Below are 20568 nucleotides of genomic sequence, written 5' to 3' on the forward strand. Positions count from 1 at the left end.
AATACAGTAAATTAAATTAGTCCCTGGTGATATAAGAGCTAACAGTCCTGATGGCATGTGGGAAGAAACTCATCCTCTCTGTTTTCACAGCGTGACAGTGGAGGCGTTTGCCTGACCGTAGCAGCTGGAACAGTCCTTTGCAGGGGTGGTAGGGGTCCCCCATAATGTTGCTGGCTCTGGATCTGCACCTCCTGATGTATAGGTCCTGCAGGGGGGCGAGTGTAGTTCCCATAGAGCATTCAGCCGAACGCACTACTCTCCGCAGAGCCTTCCTGTCCTGGGCAGAGCTATTCCCAAACCAGATTGTGATGTTTCCGGACAAGATGCTTTCTACAGCCCCAGAGTAGAAGCACTGAAGGATCCTCAGAGACACTCTGAATTTCTTCAACTGTCTGAGGTGGTAAAGGCAATGCCTTGCCTTACTCACCAGTGCGGCAATGTGTGTTGTCCATGTCAGATCCTCTGTGATGCGGACTCCCAGGTATTTAAAGCTGCTCACCCTATCCACAGTAATCCCATTTATCTCCAGTGGCGTGTACGTCCTCGGATGTTGAACCCTTCTAAAGTCTACAATCAGCTCCTTAGTTTTTGTGACATTCAAGAGGAGGCTGTTGTCCTGACACCAGAGTGCCAGATCAGCCACCTCCTCCCGGTAGGCCTTCTCCTCGTTATCGGAGATCAGGCCCACCTCCACAGTGTCGTCAGCAAACTTGATGATGGAGTTGGAGCTGAACCTGGCCACACAGTCATGTGTGTACAGGGAGTACAGTAGGGGGCTAAGGACGCAACCCTGGGGGGATCTTGTGTTCAGGGTGAGAGGGTTAGATGTATGTCTCACCATATCATATCATATATCATATATATACAGCCGGAAACAGGCCTTTTCGGCCCTCCAAGTCCGTGCCGCCCACTTGACCACTTGGGGCCTGGCGGTGAGAAAGTCCAGGACCCAGGCACACAGGGGAGTGTTAAGCCCCAGTTTAACCCCATTTGGCTTTTCCTGTACTCACATTGAATTCCAGATAAGTATCTGGATGTTGTATTGATTTCAAATTGTTGTGCACAGGAAATTGTTTTTCAGAAAGTAAAATAGTTTCACTTTTATTTTTCCTAATTCATGAATATACTTCCTGTAAATATTACCTGTTAGAAAGGCAGGGTGAAAACATATGAGAAAATGCCTTTTAACAAGAATCTATTAATGATCTTATATCAAAAGAATATGTTTGACACAAGATTACTTGCCTGTCTGAACACCAAGTACACTACATTAGCCCCAGGCAGTTGTAAGGCTGCCAAAGGGATTATAAGTAAAGCATGATACTATTGTTGCCTGTGCACCAAAACCAGCTAAGGCAAAATAGAGAATCAAAACTAGACTGCAGGTGCTGGAAACCTAAAACAAAAGCAGAAAATGCTGGAAATACTCAGCAGGTCAGGCCATATCTGAGGGAAGAGAAAAAGAGTTAACGTTTCCAAACGACGGCTACATCAGAATATTGGGCAAGAATTTGGTTACAGATCTGGCCAAAATATAGCACAGAGCTGCTAATGAACAGATTTGTAATCTTTTATTTACAATAAACAGTTGGGATATATTTCAAACATTTTGATAATTCTCTATTTTGACGACAAATAATTCATATTACACCATTGCTTTGTTAAAGAAAATATTCCTCCAACTTGATTACCTATAAAGACATGTGACATGTAACATGTTTGTAATTAAATGGTGGGAGACATTTCTGAGATTTGCAGTGCCCTTTTTAGGGTGCAGAATGACTGACAAGATAACTGCACATTAACATTGTGAGTACACTGCACTCATGTAACGCCTCATTATATTGATGCCAGCACTGAGCTAATGAAGCGAGAGAAATAGTAAAGACTAGACCAAGTGAACCTGTTGGGCCCAAACCTCTCCTGCATTGGTGCAGCACCCTCTCCTGCCCCCTTCCCTCTCCCACCCCCTCCCCATCCTCCCCTCCCCCTTCCCCCAAACCCCCCTCCCTCCCCCAAACCCCCCTCCCTCCTCCCATCCCCGTCCCTCCCCCCTCCCCACTTCTTCCTCCCCTCCTCCCCTCCCCCTCCCCCCTCCCTCCCTCCTTCCCTCCCCTTCCCCTCCACTCTATCCCCCTCAACCCCCCTTATCCTCCCCCTCCCTCCCCCCTCCTTCCCTAGGAGATAGATTTAAACTTTAAAATGTGAATAACTTTAAAAATATAACACCGATTTCAATGAAACTTCTTCCATTAGCACCAAAGGGATGACGGTGAATAAGGTGGGCCTAAAATTGTCGCGCTTTCATGTACCGTTTGGGCTGTAGTTCAGGAACAAACAAACAAACAAACGAGAGCTTTAGTGTATAGATGAGGAAGTTGGGGCTCGGAAAGCAGAAGTCATTAATAGAGGAATAGTAAGAAGGGTCAATTCCTTCTCCCCAGAGATGCTGCCTGTCCCGCTGAGTTACTCCAGCTCATTGTGTCTACTGAGCTAATGAAGCTTGGTCACAGTAGGCTAAAGCAGTTTGGAGGGGGGGGTTGGATGTGCATTGGAGGAAAGGGAGGTCATTGAAATTGAAGCCACTGGAGGAAAACAGCTTGCAGGAGTTAAATATATTGAAGGACATGTAAGTTCAAATGACAAAGTAATGGATGGTGTTGTTGATAATGGGTAGCTGTGGACGAGGTGGACTTGCAAGTTGCGACATTTCTTAAATTTAGAATCGGAAGGAACATGCCTGCTTCTTGCAGGCAAATATTGTTTAATATTTCATTGAAACTCATGACCTGGTTTTCCTGAATGTGGCTCATGCTATCACCTGAAGTCTTAGATCAAGCCAACTTACAAGTAGGAGCGATTAGACTGTACGCCCACACATGCATACAGGCCAGCTCAGGTGTGAGCATTGCTCAATGACTTTCTCTGTTGCTTGACTGAATTTGTGGTCCTGTATGTTTGAACCTGTGTTCTGCAAACAGTTGTTATCCTGGTACTGCCATCAATAAGATGGAGTAACAAATGTTTGCTCTGTTAAATATTTAGCAATAAAAGTCATTGGTGTGCTTTCCTAAGGCACAAGCTTAGACACTTCTGCACGGCAGACACGTATTAATCATGAACGTCGGATAATTACATGCTCTATTTTTTCCCTATAACAAATCATGTAAATATTCTGAGTGTGCTTGGCTTGATTTTGTTGTATTTAATGATTTATGGTAATCTCCATTTACTATCACTATTCAATCATAAGACGCTTTTCATTTTTGACATGAATGAATCTGTTAGGTGAAATAATAATGGGCGCAAAAATATTTAAAAGGTAATTACATGCTTAAATGTCTCCTACGTTCAAAAAATACATTTATGGCACACTTTTTCATTTTCAACAATTAACACAATTATAATATGATGCTTAAATCTTAAACTTTATTGTTACTACATTTGGCTAAGATATTTAGATGTTTGGTTTCGCCATCTATTGCTTTATTCTTACTGTAAGCTACATGAAGTATTTTCCTCCAAATCTCCTATTAAATATGTTTTCCTTTCTGTGCAATGTCTTGTGCCACCTATGCTGAAATCTAACCTGGAAGAAGATCAACAAGTTACTAATATGATCTCACGGTCAGACAAAATGTACTGCAGAAGTGATTAGCGGAGGAAGCATTCATAGTTCTCTATTTTTCATTGTCCAATTACTTTCTGAAATACAAACTGAATGTTCCAATATCAATAGTCAATAGTCGTTTATTTGTCACATACACATAAATGTGTAGTGAAATGTAAAATTACCCGCAGTTCAACAATAAGACCAATAAGAATAATCAATAAAAATGCAATAACACATACAATCATAAACTAACACCAAACAAAAAGAAACATCCATCACAGTGATTCTCCTCCAGTCCACTCCTCACTGTGATGGAAGGCCACAATGTCTTTTCTCTTCCCCTGCCGTCTTCCCCCGCGGTTAGGCTGTTGTCGTTGCCACGTCGGGGCGGTCGGGGCTCCCGACATTGAAGCCCCCGCCGGGCGGAGAAAAATCCCGCGGCCTATTCCAGGCCGCGCCGGACGGTGAAAGGTCCGCGGCGGGCCGACCCAAGCCCCGCGATTCGGGACGGGCGAAGACGCTGTCGCTGCCGGAACTCCCGATGTCGGCCCCCATCCAGGGGCCTGCGGGCTTCCGACGTCCATGCGGCCCGCGCCGGAGCCTCCGGAGACGAGTCACAGCCACTCCCGCAGCATCCGCAGGCAGCCAGCGCCGCAGGTGGTGAGTCCGGGCCGTGGGCCTGGTCCCAGGTGCATGGCCGGTGGTAGGCTGCAACGGGAGCGGAGACAAAGGTCGCGTCTCCGTTCGGGAGAGAGAATTTTACAGTTCCCGTTCCCCCCCCACATCCCCCACACACATAGCATACAAACCCTACACCATATTAAAACTACAATTCATACAAAAACAACAAAAAACACAAAAGACAGACGGACTGCAGGCAAGCCGCAGCTGCGACGGCAGTGCTGGCATTGCAATATGTTCAACAATAAACAACTTTAAGTTAACAGCATTTGATTTTGGTTTCAAGCTAGCACTGCACACAGCCTCTCTGATGGGGATGGGGGAGGGGAAACAAAAGGTCCTCTTTGCCTACTGTCCAAATACTTTTGTTAGAAATGTATATGTAAGGTTAGGTTTTTTCAACTTGTTGCCCGTTAATGTAACCTAACATCCTTCATTGTCAAAACACACATAAATGTTGCTTACTTTAACAATTGGCAAAACACCAATGAATTGTGCTGAGAAAAGAACTAATGTATCCAGGTAAATGTTATTGGAAGTAATTGTTCAGAAATGTGTAGTTTTGAAATGTGTAGTTTTGAACCTTTTAGTACTACAAATTATTACTGTTTAATCATAGCTCAAGAGCTTGCAAATCGAGATGAGAAAATGGTTTTAGTGGACTCCAACTTGCTAGCTATGGAGAAGCAGCTAAATAACCAAATATCGGAGGTAATTCATCAACAGCAAAAGCAACAACAATTGCAGATGCAAATAAAAATGCTGAAAGAACATCTTGAAACTAAAGAGGAAGAGATGAACAAATACAAGTAAGTTATTGTTTCTTCACAATTTTCTTTTCAGATTGGTGGGTTTATTATTGTACGTTATTGGTATCACAAATGACAATTATTTATTTTCTTAATTGCCCAAATAAATCTTTTGCCTGTCAGCTCCCTAAACTAATTGAACTTTATCTAATTTGGATAGACCATCTGAATTAGTTTTAATGGTACTCTTATAGGAAAGTTGGCCCAAGTCTTTCAAACTTCTCGAAAGCTGCCTTAAAATGTACTTGCAAGAGTTCTATTTAGAGCCTTAAGTAATGCTTATTCTAGTATTATTCATGTGAATCAAGACAACCAATCCTAACACCTTTACAATTCCACGAAGCTGGTGAACATGCTGCTTCACCCATTCCTTCTCTCCAGAGATGCTGCCTGTCCCGCTGAGTTACTCCAGCATTTTGTGTCTATCTTCGGTTTAAACCGGCATCTGCAGTTCATTCCGACACATGAAAACTATCATAGAAACATAGAAACAAAGAAAATAGATGCAGGAGGAGGCCATTTGGCCCTTTGAGCCAGCACCGCCATTCTTTGTGATCATGGCTGATCATCTACAATCAGTAATCTGTGCCTGCCTTCTCCCCATATCCCTTAATTCCACTAGCCCCTAGAGCTCTATCTAACTCTCTTTTAAATTCATCCAGTGAATTGCCCTCCACTGTCTTCTGTGGCAGAGAATTCCACAAATTCACAACTCTCTAGGTGAAAAAGTTTTTTCTCACCTCAGTTTTATATGGCCTCCCCTTTATTCTTAGACTGTGTCCCCTGGTTCTGGACTCCCCCAACATTGGGAACATTTTTCCTGCATCTAGCTTGTCTAGTCCTTTTATAATTTTATACGTCTCTATAAGATCCCCTCTCATCCTTCTAAACGCCAGTGAATACAAATCTAGTCTTTCCAATCTTTCCTCATATGACAGTCCCTCCATCCCAGGGATTAACCTCGTGAACCTACGCTGCACTGCCTCAATAGCAAGGACGTCCTTCCTCAAATTAGGAGACCCAAACTGCACACAGTACTCCAAATGTAGTCTCACCAGCGCCCTATACAACTGCAGAAGGACTTTTTTGCTCTTGTACTCAAATCTTCTCGTTATGAAGAAATTAGCTTTCTTCACTTATCGAAACAGGACCTTGCAATTCCAGAAAAAAAAATGAAGCTTGAGTTATGGAGCCACAAGAGACTGCAGATGCTAGAATCTGCGGTAAAATAAAAACTACTGGAAGAACTCACCAGGTCAAGCAGGTTCTGTGGTGGCCGAAGGATGAATGACATCTAATTATTAGTGCTGCAAAATTGAATAGTATGTGATTTAATGTTGAGCCAGAAAAGGTAAACCGAGAAATTTCTGTAATATAGGATATTGGAACAGTCAGCTTGCACACAGTCAGGGTGGCTCGGTGCGCTGCTCGTGACCCAGGTTTGATCCTTACCTCGATTGCTGGCTGTGTAGTATTCCCTGTGACCACGTGGGTTTCCTCTTGGTGCTTCCGTTTCCTCCAGCATCACAAAAATTGCAGGTTTGTAGTTGGCCCCTATCAATGGCCCCTAAATTGTAGGGAGTGAATCCTAAAGCAGGGTAACAGAACTAGTGTGAATGCGTGATCGGTGGTCGGTGGGTCTCTTTCAATGCTGTAAATCTAAACTAAAACACACAACGTAGTCCCACAATTAGCAATGAAAGATGCTGTTCTTTAGCAATTTATTTTAATCCGTGCCTCTGAATGAAATGACTACTGTTTAAATATCTGTACGGAGTTTGTACGTTCTCCCCGTGACCTGAAGGGGTTTTCTCCGAGATCTTCGGTTTCCTCCCACACTCCAAAGACGTACAGGTATGCAGGTTAATTGACTGGGTAAATGTAAAAATTGTCCCTAGGGTGTGTAGGATAGTGTTAATGTGCGGGGATCGCAGGGTGGCGCGGACTCGGTAGGCCGAAGGGCCTGTTTCCACGCTGTATATCTAAATCTAAAAAGATTGTTATGGAATTTTTTGTCCATCTGAGCAGATAGAAATCATCTGAAAAGAACATCACACTCTCATAAGTATCTCTTAAGAGGGGACCTGTTAGTCCTTGAAGCATCTCTACAGCAGCACTGAAGATAATGCCATGGCTTGTTTCTTAAACACTAATGTGTTGTAAAGGACTCTAACACACTCAGGAATAGATCAACACAAATTATCTAAAAGTTAGCCGACGATGATTTAAGGTGTTTTTTAAACTAGAGAGAATTTGCTTAATTTGGAGGTTGAATAGGGTCAACGCAACTGAAAGAATCTTCCACCATTTTTGCCACGAAGGAACAGGGGATTTGTAAAAAGGCAGTCAGGGAGAAATAAGGCAGGATAGGAATGTTCTACCCAGCAGTTGCACATGGAGGCAGGAGCCAGGATAGTGATGCAGTCAGCGGTGAGGGCATTCACCTCACGTTGAAAGCAAAAAAATACGGTGTTGGTCTTCCTGACATTAGAAGAATTTGTGAATCAAAACAGCCTGATGTTGATCAGACAGTCTGAAAACATGGAGTTAGTTTTCAGGCTAAGAATGAAGAATGGTGGTGGGAAAAAGTGCTTGCACAAACTTCCAATTAACCCACATTTCTGTGTTTTTTCTGTTCTTTTTGTTCGTTAAATTGTGGATCTTACTGATGTCATGTCTCTTGACTTGAACAAGTCTGGAGCTTTGCAGAATTAAAGATTAAAAATTAGAATGTTAGAAAAATACGAATAAAAAATTATGAAAATCATAAAAATCATAACAATTACAAAAATTATGTGATCAAGCATGCCAGGTTTCTGAAGCATTTTGCATGAATTAACTAAATTAATAGCATTGTCTGTAGTACGTAGGACAAAATAACGAGAAAAAGTGCAAGCAATCTAGTCCTTCATGCTCCACAATTTAGTAAAATCATGCCTCTTGGTGCTTCCACACAGTCTCTGCTACACTATGGTCACGGTGGCGCAGCGGTAGAGTTGCTGCCTTACAGCAAATGCAGCGCCGGAGACCTGGTTTCGATCCCGACTACGGGGGCTGTCTGTACGGAGTTTGTACGTTCTCCCCGTGACCTGTGTGGGTTTTCCCCGAGATCTTTGGTTTCCTCCCACACTCCAAAGACATATATAATAACATATATATAACAACTACAGCATGGAAACAGGCCTGTCCGGCCCTACCAGTCCACGCCGACCATTCTCCCTGACCTAGTCTCATCTACCTGCACTCAGACCATAACCCTCTAATCCCCTCCTATCCATATACCTATCCAATTTACTCTTAAATAATAAAATCGAGCCAGCCTCCACCACTTCCACCGGAAGCCCATTCTATACAGCCACAACCCTCTGAGTAAAGAAGTTCCCCCTCATGTTACCCCTAAACCTTTGTCCCTCAATTCTGAAGCTATGTCCCCTTGTTGGAATCTTCCCCACTCTCAAAGGGAAAAGCCTACCCACGTCAACTCTGTCCGTCCCTCTCAAAATTTTAAAAACCTCTATCAAGTCCCCCCTCAACCTTCTACGCTCCAAAGAATAAAGACCCAACCTGTTCAACCTCTCTCTGTAGCCTAAGTGCTGAACCCAGGCAACATTCTAGTAAATCTCCTCTGTACCCTCTCCATTTTGTCGACATCCTTCCTATAATTTGGCGACCAGAACTGCACACCATACTCCAGATTCGGCCTCACCAATGCCCTGTACAATTTCAACATTACATCCCAACTTCTATATTCGATGCTCTGATTTATAAAGGCAAGCATACCAAACGCCGCCTTCACCACCCTATCCACATGAGATTCCACCTTCAGGGAACAATGCACAGTTATTCCCAGATCCCTCTGTTCCACTGCATTCCTCAATTCCCTACCATTTACCCTGTACGTCCTATTTTGATTTGTCCTTCCAAAATGCAGCACCTCACACTTATCAGCATTAAACTCCATCTGCCATCTTTCAGCCCACCCTTCCAAAAGGCCCAAGTCTCTCTGTAGACTTTGAAAATCTACCTCACTATCAACTACTCCACCTATCTTAGTATCATCTGCATATTTACTAATCCAATTTGCCACACCATCATCCAGATCATTAATGTAAATGACAAACAACAGTGGACCCAACACAGATCCTTGGGGCACTCCACTAGACACTGGCCTCCAACCTGACATACAATTGTCAACCGTTACCCTCTGGTATCTCCCATTCAGCCATTGTTGAATCCATCTTACAACCTCACTATTAATACCCAACGATTTAACCTTCTTAATCAACCTTCCATGTGGAACCTTGTCAAATGCCTTACTGAAGTCCATATAGACAACATCCACAGCCTTGCCCTTATCAATTTCCCTGGTAACCTCTTCAAAAAATTCAAGAAGATTAGTCAAACATGACCTTCCAGGCACAAATCCATGTTGACTGTTTCTAATCAGGCCTTGATTATCCAAATAATTATATTTATTGTCCCTAAGTATCTTTTCCATTAATTTTCCCACCACAGACGTCAAACTAATAGGTCTATAATTGCTAGGTTTACTTTTAGAACCTTTTTTAAACAAAGGCACAACATGCACAATGCGCCAATCTTCCGGCACCATCCCTGTTTCTAATGACGTTTGAAATATTTCCGTCATAGCCCCTGCTATTTCTGCACTAACTTCCCTCAATGTCCTAGGGAATATCCTATCAGGACCTGGAGACTTATCCACTTGCAGGTTTGTAGGCTAGGTTTGTAGACGTGCAGGTTTGTAGGCTAATTGGTAAATTAAAGTGGTAAATTTGGTAAATGTAAAAATTATCCCTAGTGGGTGGTAGGATGGTGTTAGTGTGCGGGGATAACTAGTCGGCGAGGACCCGATGGGCCTGTTATCATATCATATCATATATATACAGCCGGAAACAGGCCTTTTCGGCCCTCCAAGTCCGTGCCGCCCAGTGATCCCCGTACATTAACACTATCCTACACCCACTAGGGACAATTTAAAAAAAAAAAAATTTTTAAACATTTACCCAGCCAATTAACCTACATACCTGTACGTCTTTGGAGTGTGGGAGGAAACCGAAGATCTCGGAGAAAACCCACGCAGGTCACGGGGAGAACGTACAAACTCCTTACAGTGCAGCACCCGTAGTCAGGATCGAACCTGAGTCTCCGGCGCTGCATTCGCTGTAAAGCAGCAACTCTACCGCTGCGCTACCATGCCGCCCTGTTTCTGCGCTGTATCTCTAAACTAAACAAATACACTTTCATGACCATATATATTCCTTGTATAAGAAAATAACTGCAGATGCTGGTACAAATCAAGGTATTTATTCACAAAATGCTGGTGTCTGAAGAAGGGTCTCGACCCGAAACGTCACCCATTCCTTCTCTCCTGAGATGCTGCCTGACCTGCTGAGTTACTCCAGCATTATGTGAATATATATTCCTTGCGTCTTCAAATATCTATTAATCTCATCCTTGAAAATACTGAATGCTCGAATATCCACAGTCTTCTGAATAGAGAGCTCTAACGATTCTGCCCATTAACCATTTAGAATGGTTAATCTACAGTAATATATTTTAACCAATTAAAAGTGCATAATCTTGTGTCACAACCTCATTGGTGGCTACCTCATCAAACCGTAGTATATTAATTGGTTTCCTCTTAATCTCTTTGTTACGCCACCAAAAGAATCTTTAATAGATTTAGTAAGTATAATTTTTAGTAAATCTTTAGTAAATATAATTTTTTCTTTCAATGTTATTGATTGTGCCTGGAATCATTTATTGCAATTTATCACGTGAAATGTCTACTTTCTGTAAAAATCTGAGTTTTGGCTAAATTCTTTGCACTCGGGAAAATTGAATCCTGATTTAACAATAAAAACAATTCAAATAGAATTATGCAGTGGACTGACAAAAATAATTCAGAAGGTGTTTACAACAAACACATGTAAACATCAGGCTAGTGTTCTCGAGTGGGAATTCGGTGACAAGAGGCTCTTGCGATTGTTTGGAAAAACACCTGTTAAATGAAATGTTGAAGAACTATTCAGTGAACTGTCATATCACAAAGTACCAGAGGAACTCAGCTGGGCAGGCAGCATCTGTGGAGTGAATGAACAAGCAGCATTTTGGGCCAGGATCCTTCTTCAGGCTGAAAAGTCTAAAGAAGGCTCCTGACCCAAAACTTTACCAGTCAAAGAAGGGTCCCGACCTAAAACGTTGCTGGTCCATTCTCTCCACAAAGCGTGCCTGACCCGCTTCGTTCTCAAGCACTTGTGTTTTGCATTCTTCCAGCTTCTGCAGTCCCAGGTGCATCTATTGAACTGTTATGGTCCATTATCATTTTTTACGATACCATAATGGCAAGCAAATGATTTTTTTCTAAGAATTTTGTTTGAGAACTGCTGGATGTTCCATGTAGAATCATTGACTAGATGATTATCAGGAAGCACGGGAACTTCTACGCAAACACAGTTCTCTAGATATGGGTTGCCATTTCTGGCCAGAAAGCCCTTCTTTTGTCAAGGCCTCGATCAGCATTAAGGGAGCTTCTTGGACCTGAATTTTGTTAGAACGTTTGTTCCCGGTAAATGCAGAACTACTTGCAATTAGCCGCATTTATTCGGGGTCACATCGTTGTCTTTCGAACGCTGCCACTGCATAGAGGGAAACAATAAATCACTGAAATTTCCCTGGTTATTGAGTAGAACTATCACTCGTGGGAAAAAGCTGTTTTTGTGTCTGGCTGTGGCTGCTTTGACAGTCCGGAGTCGCCTTCCAGAGAGAAGTGCTTCAAAGAGTTTGTGGCCAGGGTGAGAGGGGTTAGAGATGATCTTGCCCGCTCGCTTCCTGGCCCTTTGCTGGGTCCACATGGTGAATGTAGCAGGATTCTACATCATTCCAACCCGACTAGACCACCTGAAAATGCTGCTGAAAACTTTTAGCAAGATCATTCAAGACTGAACATGATATTGAAGTGCTTCCACTGGGGGAGGGAGCATTATTGTGCCCCCTGTGCATTGAGAAAATGGAAATCTACTTCTCATGGTTTTAGTTTTAGAAATACTGCATGGAAACAGGCTCTTCAGCCCACCGACAATCACCCGTACACCAGTTATATGTTATCCCAGTTTTGCATCCTATGCACTAGGGACAATTTACAAAAAACAATCAATCTGTATGTTTTTGGAATGTGGGAGGAAACCGGAGTACCCAGGGAAAACCCACAAGGTTACAAGAAGGACATGCAAACTCCACACAGATAGCACCAGTAGGCGGGATCGGACATGGGCCGCTGACACTGCAAGACAGCAACTATACCGCGCCATTTTCTCTACTTGTGGAAGATAATACATGTTGGTACTTCAATATCAATGAGCAGAAGACTATGTTTTGCTGCGTGATTTGCACCTGTGGTTGTGGTAACAATTCAGCAAATAGAAGATTCTTTGCAATTGTGCTTTAGTTGAGGATCTTTATGGATTTCAGTCAAATTGATTGATTTAAGATGTATTCAGGCATATGCAGCAAGCGATGTCAACACTTGCATATTCTATAACATAATAGAACTGTCTATAACAATTACCATAAAAATGCTTCTGTGATGATTTGAATTTCAGTAATTCTCAGCAACTTAGCCATCCAATAGGATCAGTCCTGCCTGAGCTTCAAATATCGCAAACAACTGATGGAATATCTATATACTAAAACTCTCGTTTGTTTGTTTGTTTGTTTGTTCCTGAACTACAGCCAAAACAGTGCACGATAGCGCGACAATTTTAGGCCCACCTTACTCACCGTCATTCCTTTGGTGCTAATGGAAGAAGTTTCATTGAGATCGGTGTTATATTTTAAAAGTTATTCACATTTTTAAGTTTAAATCTATTTCCTAGGGAGGAAGGGGAGGAGGAAGGAGGGAGGGGAGAAGGAAGGGGGTGGAGGGTGGGGAGGGGGAGGGAGGAGAGAGGGAGGGAGAGGAAGGAGGGAGGATAAGAGGGGTTGAGGGGGATGGAGTGGGGGGAGGGGAAGGGAGGAGGCGAAGAGGGGAGTGGGGGAGGAGAGGGTGCTGCACCAATGCAGGAGTGGTTTGGGCCCACTTGGTCTAGTACACTTTAAAAAACATAGTGTTATTCAAAAAACTTTAGATATCTATGTTAGTTTTTGCATTACTGGTAGCACAGTGCCATTATTATGTCTGAGCTGGAGCCTGGGACATCAGGCAAATGAAATGTTACTATTTCAGAAAAGTGGGTATAAAGATCCCGCAATAAAGTTACCCGTCCTTTCGATAACCTCACAAAAAGAAACCAGGGAGATGACAAGGATTGTTTTTACATCGTGACATATGAGGGTTTAATCTGGAGATATTGAACTGTGGATGCAATGGATTATCTAACGCAGGTTTTGAGGCATCATGTCCATTTGTCTTACCACATATAAAATGAATGAGCTTTCAGCGTGCATGGGGATTCTTGGATTAACAAAAGTTTCACACCAAACAGTTGGTTGGATTCCCAGTTGCAGTATTGCGTACATCGACTTTTGTTCAGTCAGTCAATGTCTATGCAATGTTATTTAACTTGACATTAATTCATCAACAGTGGGTCAGGTCCATTGGCAGGTTGAAGAATATTCACTGGCTAGTTCTGCCCAGTGTTATGGGGGAATCTGTTGATAAGTTACAAACAAACGTGTGTTTCCACGACAGTGGACACTCTGAAATACTTGCCACATGACTCCTGATAAAATTCCTATGCTTGCATCCTGAAGAAGGGGAATGCAAAGTTGTTATACGACTGTCTTTCAATGATGTAATAGGGTTATCTGTGGCCACTATAAATTCAGAACAGAAGTTCATCTGATGGGCATCAGATTCCCCACACTAAATATTCATGCCCTTCACCATCAGTGCGCCATGTTTTTTAGATTTAGAGATACAGATTACATTGGTTTTGATTGCCAATGCCACTCTGAAAGTAGCGCACAAAACCATGACCTCTACTTTCTAGAGAAACATAGAAAGGCAGAGTATTTTTTAAATGATGAGAGATTAAGAAGGTTGTGTTCAGAGGGAACTGAATGTCGTTAAATCACTGAAAGCAATTAAGAAGGCAAAAGGTATTATTAACCTCTATTGTTCTTGCGTGCCTCCACTCTGCCAATGGAGGTGACCTAGGACAGAAAGATCAGTTTGGAAATGGAATGGGGAGTTAAAATGGTTAGCAACCCTGCAGTATGAACATTGAATAGCATATTCTTGCTATTGAGGGCATGCGGCGTAGGTTTACTAGGTTAATTCCCGGAATAGCGGGACTGTCGTATGTTGGAAGATTGGAGCGGCTAGGCTTGTATACACTGGAATTTAGGATAAGAGGGGATCTTATCAAAACATGTAAGATTATTAAGGGGTTGGACACGTTAGAGGCAGGAAATATGTTCCCAATGTTGGGGGAGTCCAGAACCAGGGGCCACAGTTTAAGAATAAGGGGTAGGCCATTTAGAACGGAGATGAGGAAAAACTTTTTCAGTCAGAGAGTTGTAAATCTGTGGAATTCACTGCCTCAGAAGGCAGTGGAGGCCAAGTCTCTGAATGCATTCAAGAGAGAACTAGATAGAGCTCTTAAGGATAGCGGAGTCAGGAGGTATGGGGAGAAGGCAGGAATGGGGTACTGATTGAGAATGATCAGCCATGATCACATTGAATGGTGCTGCTGGCTCGAAGGGCCGAATGGCCTACTCCTGCACCTATTGTCTATTGTCTATTGTGAATTCTCCAATTTTACGTAACTAACCAATAAAAAACTTCCCCCCACCTCTTTTTGCCATCTCTCTTCCCTATGCCCCATCCATTTCTCCCTCTCCAGGTCTCCCTTCCACATATTCCTTTGGTTTCACAATTCTTTCTATCTGTCTGTCTTTATGATCTCTGCCCTTTATCCAATCATCTGCCAATCAAACCCCTTCCCCCCTCATCTGTATCCACCTATCACTCTCCAGACTTTGTCCTGCCTCCACCCACCTCTCTTGAAGCTTTCTTCCCCCCAACGCCACAATGTCTGAAGAAATGTCCCGGCCCAAGATGTCACCTGTCCAAGTTCTGCAGACACATTGTTACTCCAGTACTTTGTGTACTTTGCTCAGCTGTTGCAGCTTCTACTGATTTTACTTCCATCTGCCACCCCCCCCCCCCCTCTAAACCAAGGAGGACCCCAGCAAGGTCATGAAGACCAAACATTTATTTTCTCTTCTGATATCTAATGGTTGTCCAAAGAAAAAATGGCAGAGCAGATATTCTTTGTAGATGAAGTTCTGTGAATTATCCATCATGAATGACAATAGCCTTGATGAAGATTGGCAAGGTGATGTGGACCGTTTTCAAATGCATTTCAAGATTCTTCTTTAAGCTCTAGCAGCTAGTGCACTGTGAAGGTGATGCACCATTAAGTATTGTTCAAAGTCCTTTGTAAACCACTAGTTTACCTCCAAAGCGCCGGTAATCGTTCATCTCCTTATGGACATTCAGGTGGGAAGTCCCAGGACTCCTTTCTTTATCAAAATGGCATAATGCACTTGATGTAGATATTGAAGTGTAAGAAAATAACTGCAGATGCTGGTACAAATCGAAGTTATTTATTCACAAAGTGCTGGAGTAACTCAGCAGGTCAGGCAGCGTCTCGGGAGAGAAGGAATGGGCGACGTTTCGGGTCGAGACCCTTCTTCAGACTGATGTCAGGGGGGCGGGACAAAGGAAGGATATAGGTGGAGACAGGAAGACAGTGGGAGATCTGGGAAGGGAGAGGGGAAAAGAGGGACAGAGGAACTATCTAAAGTTGGAGAAGTCAATATTCATACCACTGGGCTGCAAGCTGCCCAGGCGAAATATGAGGTGCTGTTCCTCCAATTTCCGGTGGGCCTCACTATGGCACTGGAGGAGGCTCATGACAGAAAGGTCAGACTGGGAATGGGAGGGGGAGTTGAAGTGCTCAGCCACCGGGAAATCAAGTTGGTTAAGGAGGACTGAGCGAAGGTGTTGGGCGAAGCGATCGCCGAGCCTGCACTTGGTTTCGCCGATGTAAAGAAGTTGACATCTTGAGCTGCGGATGCTGAGGTGAGGTTGGAGGAGGTGCAGGTTGTCTCTGTCTCATCTGGAAAGACTGTTTGGGTCCTTGGATGGAGTTGAGGGGGGAGGTAAAGGGACAGGTGTTGCATCTCGTGCGGTTGCAGGGGAAAGTGCCCGGGGATGGGGTGGTTTGGGTAGGAAGGGACGAGTGGACCAGGGAGTTACGGAGGGAACGGTCTCTGCGGAATGCAGAGAGGGGAGGGGATGGGAAGATGTTGAAGTCAGAAGCTTGTATGTTTACTATTCCAAAAGCATGAGTAGTGCAGGGAATATCATGTTTCCTAGGAGACATTGAACTTGAAATAATGTAAGATTCTTTGTCACCAATTCCAAGAATATCTGGGAAATTTACTCCAGCGTCCTTTCCAATATTCAATATCACAAAATGTACATTTATGCATAGATTATTTGGTCATCACCAAATTGCTGTTTGTCCTGCCCAAAGTGCCTGGTGCATTTCCAAAACCACAAGCATAACGTTGCTGCAAAGCAGTTTCGTGATCTCATGAAAAGCAGTCTATCAAAACATATAGACACAAAAAGCTGGATTAACTCAGCGGGTCAGGCTGCATCTCTGGATAAAAGGAATGGGTGAATTTTCGGTTCGAGATCCTTCTTCAGACTGAGAGTCAGGGGAAAGAAACAAGAGATTTAGACAGATAGAGAGCAATTGAATGAAAGATATGCAAAAAAAGTAAGGATGATCAAGGAAACAATGGACTTGTTGGCTGTGGGCTGGGTGAAAATTAGTTATACAGACAATAAAACCCACCAGGACAACAGTGAAACTAGTACAACGAATAGGGTGGGGGAGGGAAGGAGAGAGAGGGTCTGCAAGGGTTACTTGAAGTTAGAGAAATCAATATTCATACTGCTGGGTTGTAGGTTGCCCATGCAAAATATGAAGTGCTGTTCTTCCAATTTGTATTTGGTCTCACTTTGACAATAGAGGAGGCCCAAGACAGAAAATGTTGTTTCAAGGTAACAAGGTCAGTTTATTATCACTTGTACCAATTAAGGTACAATGACATTCGAATTTCTCTCCCTAAACAGAGGTAGTTGTTTAAGATCTCCCCTCTGGCCACTTTGAATATTCTTTGATATTTAAAATATATTGAAACAATCCCCTAATTACACCCCTTCCACACCTCAATCTACTTTAGCAGCTAGTCCAATGTTACTTCCCGAGATCGGGGGGAAATTGCAAATTATAGACACAAAACTTGGGAGAGAAATTATTTCTCTACTTCAACTTCTACTGCCACTTGTAACTGTTAAAAGTTGTTGGAAAATCCAACTGGGAGACTGGAAATCGTGGTAATTTGCAGAATTGATTGAGGCTGTGCAGTGTGCCTCCTTGCAGAAAGGCGGAAATAGACATATTATTGACGATATTACATAGCCATACTTTGGGGACATAATTTTCAGCAAATATCCCTATGCTGCTGTGCCTGACAATAGTTTTGTACTTACGAAGTAACACACGACTTGTCAACCTCCCAGGCACATTGGAGACCTGCCTCTTGTAAATTCACTTCAGTCACTTTCCATTGGTAATTGTTCCATTTAGGCATGCCCACACTGAAAATAATTAAATTATTTTAAAAGTTTGTTCAAGATGAACCTGCCATTGCAAACAAATAAGTTCTATGAAACTTATTAATTGATTGCAGTTCTGCTCAAATATGCCCAACTCAATAATTAATGATTTCATTAGTCACTGAAACATACTTTAGAGGAATAAACCTGATAATTTATTAACATTTACAGCTGCATTTTCTGGGACACGGTAATGCTACCAGAATCTTACTGCTAATTGTTTTTTTATTACCGCTATCAATAATGCCACAATAATGACAGTCACCATTGTTTTTCAATTTCATTTAATATCAAATCAATTTTATAAGAATAACATGTTGAGAAAAGCAACAATTGAAATAATTATTGGTAATTAGATTTTATGTCAAATGGTAAAATATTACAGCCTTGAATGAAATGACATATTATCTTTGTGCCATCACTCTACAAAATCTAATTGCTCAGTCTAATTAACCTGCCCCTTCCCTGATTCTCTTTTTATTTTCTTTTGCAAATGTTTATACAATTCTCTATTGAAAATCGTTATAAGAATCTGTTTCAACCAAAGTTGTCCAAAAAAAAAATTGGTCCATTAGAGAGTCAGAGTGGACAGCTATGTGCTGAGCCGGAAGAAATGGGGGAAATATTAAACAATTTATTTTCTTCGGTATTCACCGAGGAGAAGGATATTGAATTATGTGAGGTAAGCGAAACAAGTAGAGTAGTGATGGAAATTATGAGGATTAAAGAAGAGGAGGTACGGACACTTTTGAAAAATATAAAAGTGGATAAGTCTCCAGGTCCTGATAGGATATTCCCTAGGACATTGAGGGAAGTTAGTGCAGAAATAGCAGGGGCTATGACGGAAATATTTCAAACGTCATTAGAAACGGGGATGGTGCCGGAAGATTGGCGCATTGCGCATGTTGTGCCTTTGTTTAAAAAAGGTTCTAAAAGTAAACCTAGCAATTATAGACCTGTTAGTTTGACGTCTGTAGTGGGAAAATTAATGGAAAAGATACTTAGGGACAATATATATAATTATATGGATAAACAAGGCCTGATTAGAAACAGTCAACATGGATTTGTGCCTGGAAGGTCATGTTTGACTAACCTTCTTGAATTTTTTGAAGAGGTTACCAGGGAAATTGATAAGGGCAAGGCTGTGGATGTTGTCTATATGGACTTCAGTAAGGCATTTGACAAGGTTCCACATGGTAGGTTGATTAAGAAGGTTAAATCGTTGGGTATTAATAGTGAGGTTGCAAGATGGATTCAACAATGGCTGAATGGGAGATACCAGAGGGTAATGGTTGACAACTGTATGTCAGGTTGGAGGCCAGTGTCTAGTGGAGTACCCCAAGGATCTGTGTTGGGTCCACTGTTGTTTATCATTTACATTAATGATCTGGATGATGGTGTGGCAAATTGGATTAGTAAATATGCAGATGATACTAAGATAGGTGGTGTAGTTAATAATGAAATAGAGTTTCAAAGTCTACAGAGAGACTTGGGCCTTTTGGAAGGGTGGGCTGAAAAATGGCAGATGGAGTTTAATGCTGATAAGTGTGAGGTGCTGCATTTTGGTAGGACAAATCAAAATAGGACGTACAGGGTAAATGGTAGGGAATTGAGGAATGCAGTGGAACAGAGGGATCTGGGAATAACTGTGCATTGTTCCCTGAAGGTGGAATCTCATGTGGATAGGGTGGTGAAGGCGGTGTTTGGTATGCTTGCCTTTATAAATCAGAGCATCGAATATAGAAGTTGGGATGTAATGTTGAAATTGTACAGGGCATTGGTGAGGCCGAATCTGGAGTATGGTGTACAGTTCTGGTCACCAAATTATAGGAAGGATGTCGACAAAATGGAAAGGGTACAGAGGAGATTTACTAGAATGTTGCCTGGGTTTCAGCACTTATGCTACAGAGAGAGGTTGAACAGGTTGGGTCTTTATTCTTTGGAGCGTAGAAGGTTGAGGGGGGGACTTGATAGAGGTTTTAAAAAATTTAAGAGGGACGGACAGAGTTGACGTGGGTAGGCTTTTCCCCTTGAGAGTGGGGAAGATTCCAACAAGGGGACATAACTTTAGAATTGAGGGACAAAAGTTTAGGGGTAACATGACGGGTAATTTCTTTACTCAGAGGGTGGTGGCTGTATGGAATGGGCTTCCGGTGGAAGTGGTGGAGGCAGGCTCGATTTTATTATTTAAGAGTAAATTGGATAGGTATATGGATGAGAGGGGATTGGAGGGTTATGGTCTGAGAGCAGGTAGATGAGACTAGGTCAGAGAGAGTGGTCGGCATGGACTGGTAGGGCCGAACGGGCCTGTTTCCATGCTGTAGTTGTTATATGGTTATATGGTTAAAGAAAACCTGTTCAAATAAAACCTGTGATAGTCCCTTTCCTTGGCTACTGATACAGAATTTTTTATTGAAAGGTATGATTCTATAAACATAACTATGCCAGATTTACAGAAGAGCTTGACTAGGTTGAGCAACTCTCTCAATTCCAGCATTAGTCTCCATATGTCAATGAAATAGGCTTTCAAGGGTTAACAAGGTCAGGTGTGTTTTACCCTATCTATTGCATAGTTTGATGCAAGATGATTTTGTTATTAATGATGTTGCTTCTTCAGTTCAGAAAGTAGTTAAGAGTTTACCACAATGCTGAAGGGGTAGAATTATGTGCAGGCCATCTTGGAGAGGGGCATGAGAGTTCGTTCCCTCAAGAATATCAATGAACCATATGGGTTTTTATGACAT

The 20568-nt window shown here is 42.4% G+C and overlaps 1 protein-coding gene across 1 annotated transcript in view; it reads left to right on the plus strand.

Annotated features, from left to right (window-relative positions):
* LOC144593221 (uncharacterized) overlaps positions 1 to 20568 on the plus strand; it is a 303417-nt gene that overhangs the window by 187236 nt on the left and 95613 nt on the right. Inside the window, exon 19 of the mRNA XM_078398723.1 lies at positions 4914 to 5103. Coding sequence (XP_078254849.1) covers positions 4914 to 5103 — 190 coding nt within the window. The remainder of the gene's footprint in view (positions 1 to 4913; positions 5104 to 20568) is intronic.

This window comes from Rhinoraja longicauda, chromosome 4 (assembly GCF_053455715.1).
Source record: "Rhinoraja longicauda isolate Sanriku21f chromosome 4, sRhiLon1.1, whole genome shotgun sequence".
Lineage (NCBI taxonomy): Eukaryota > Metazoa > Chordata > Chondrichthyes > Rajiformes > Arhynchobatidae > Rhinoraja > Rhinoraja longicauda.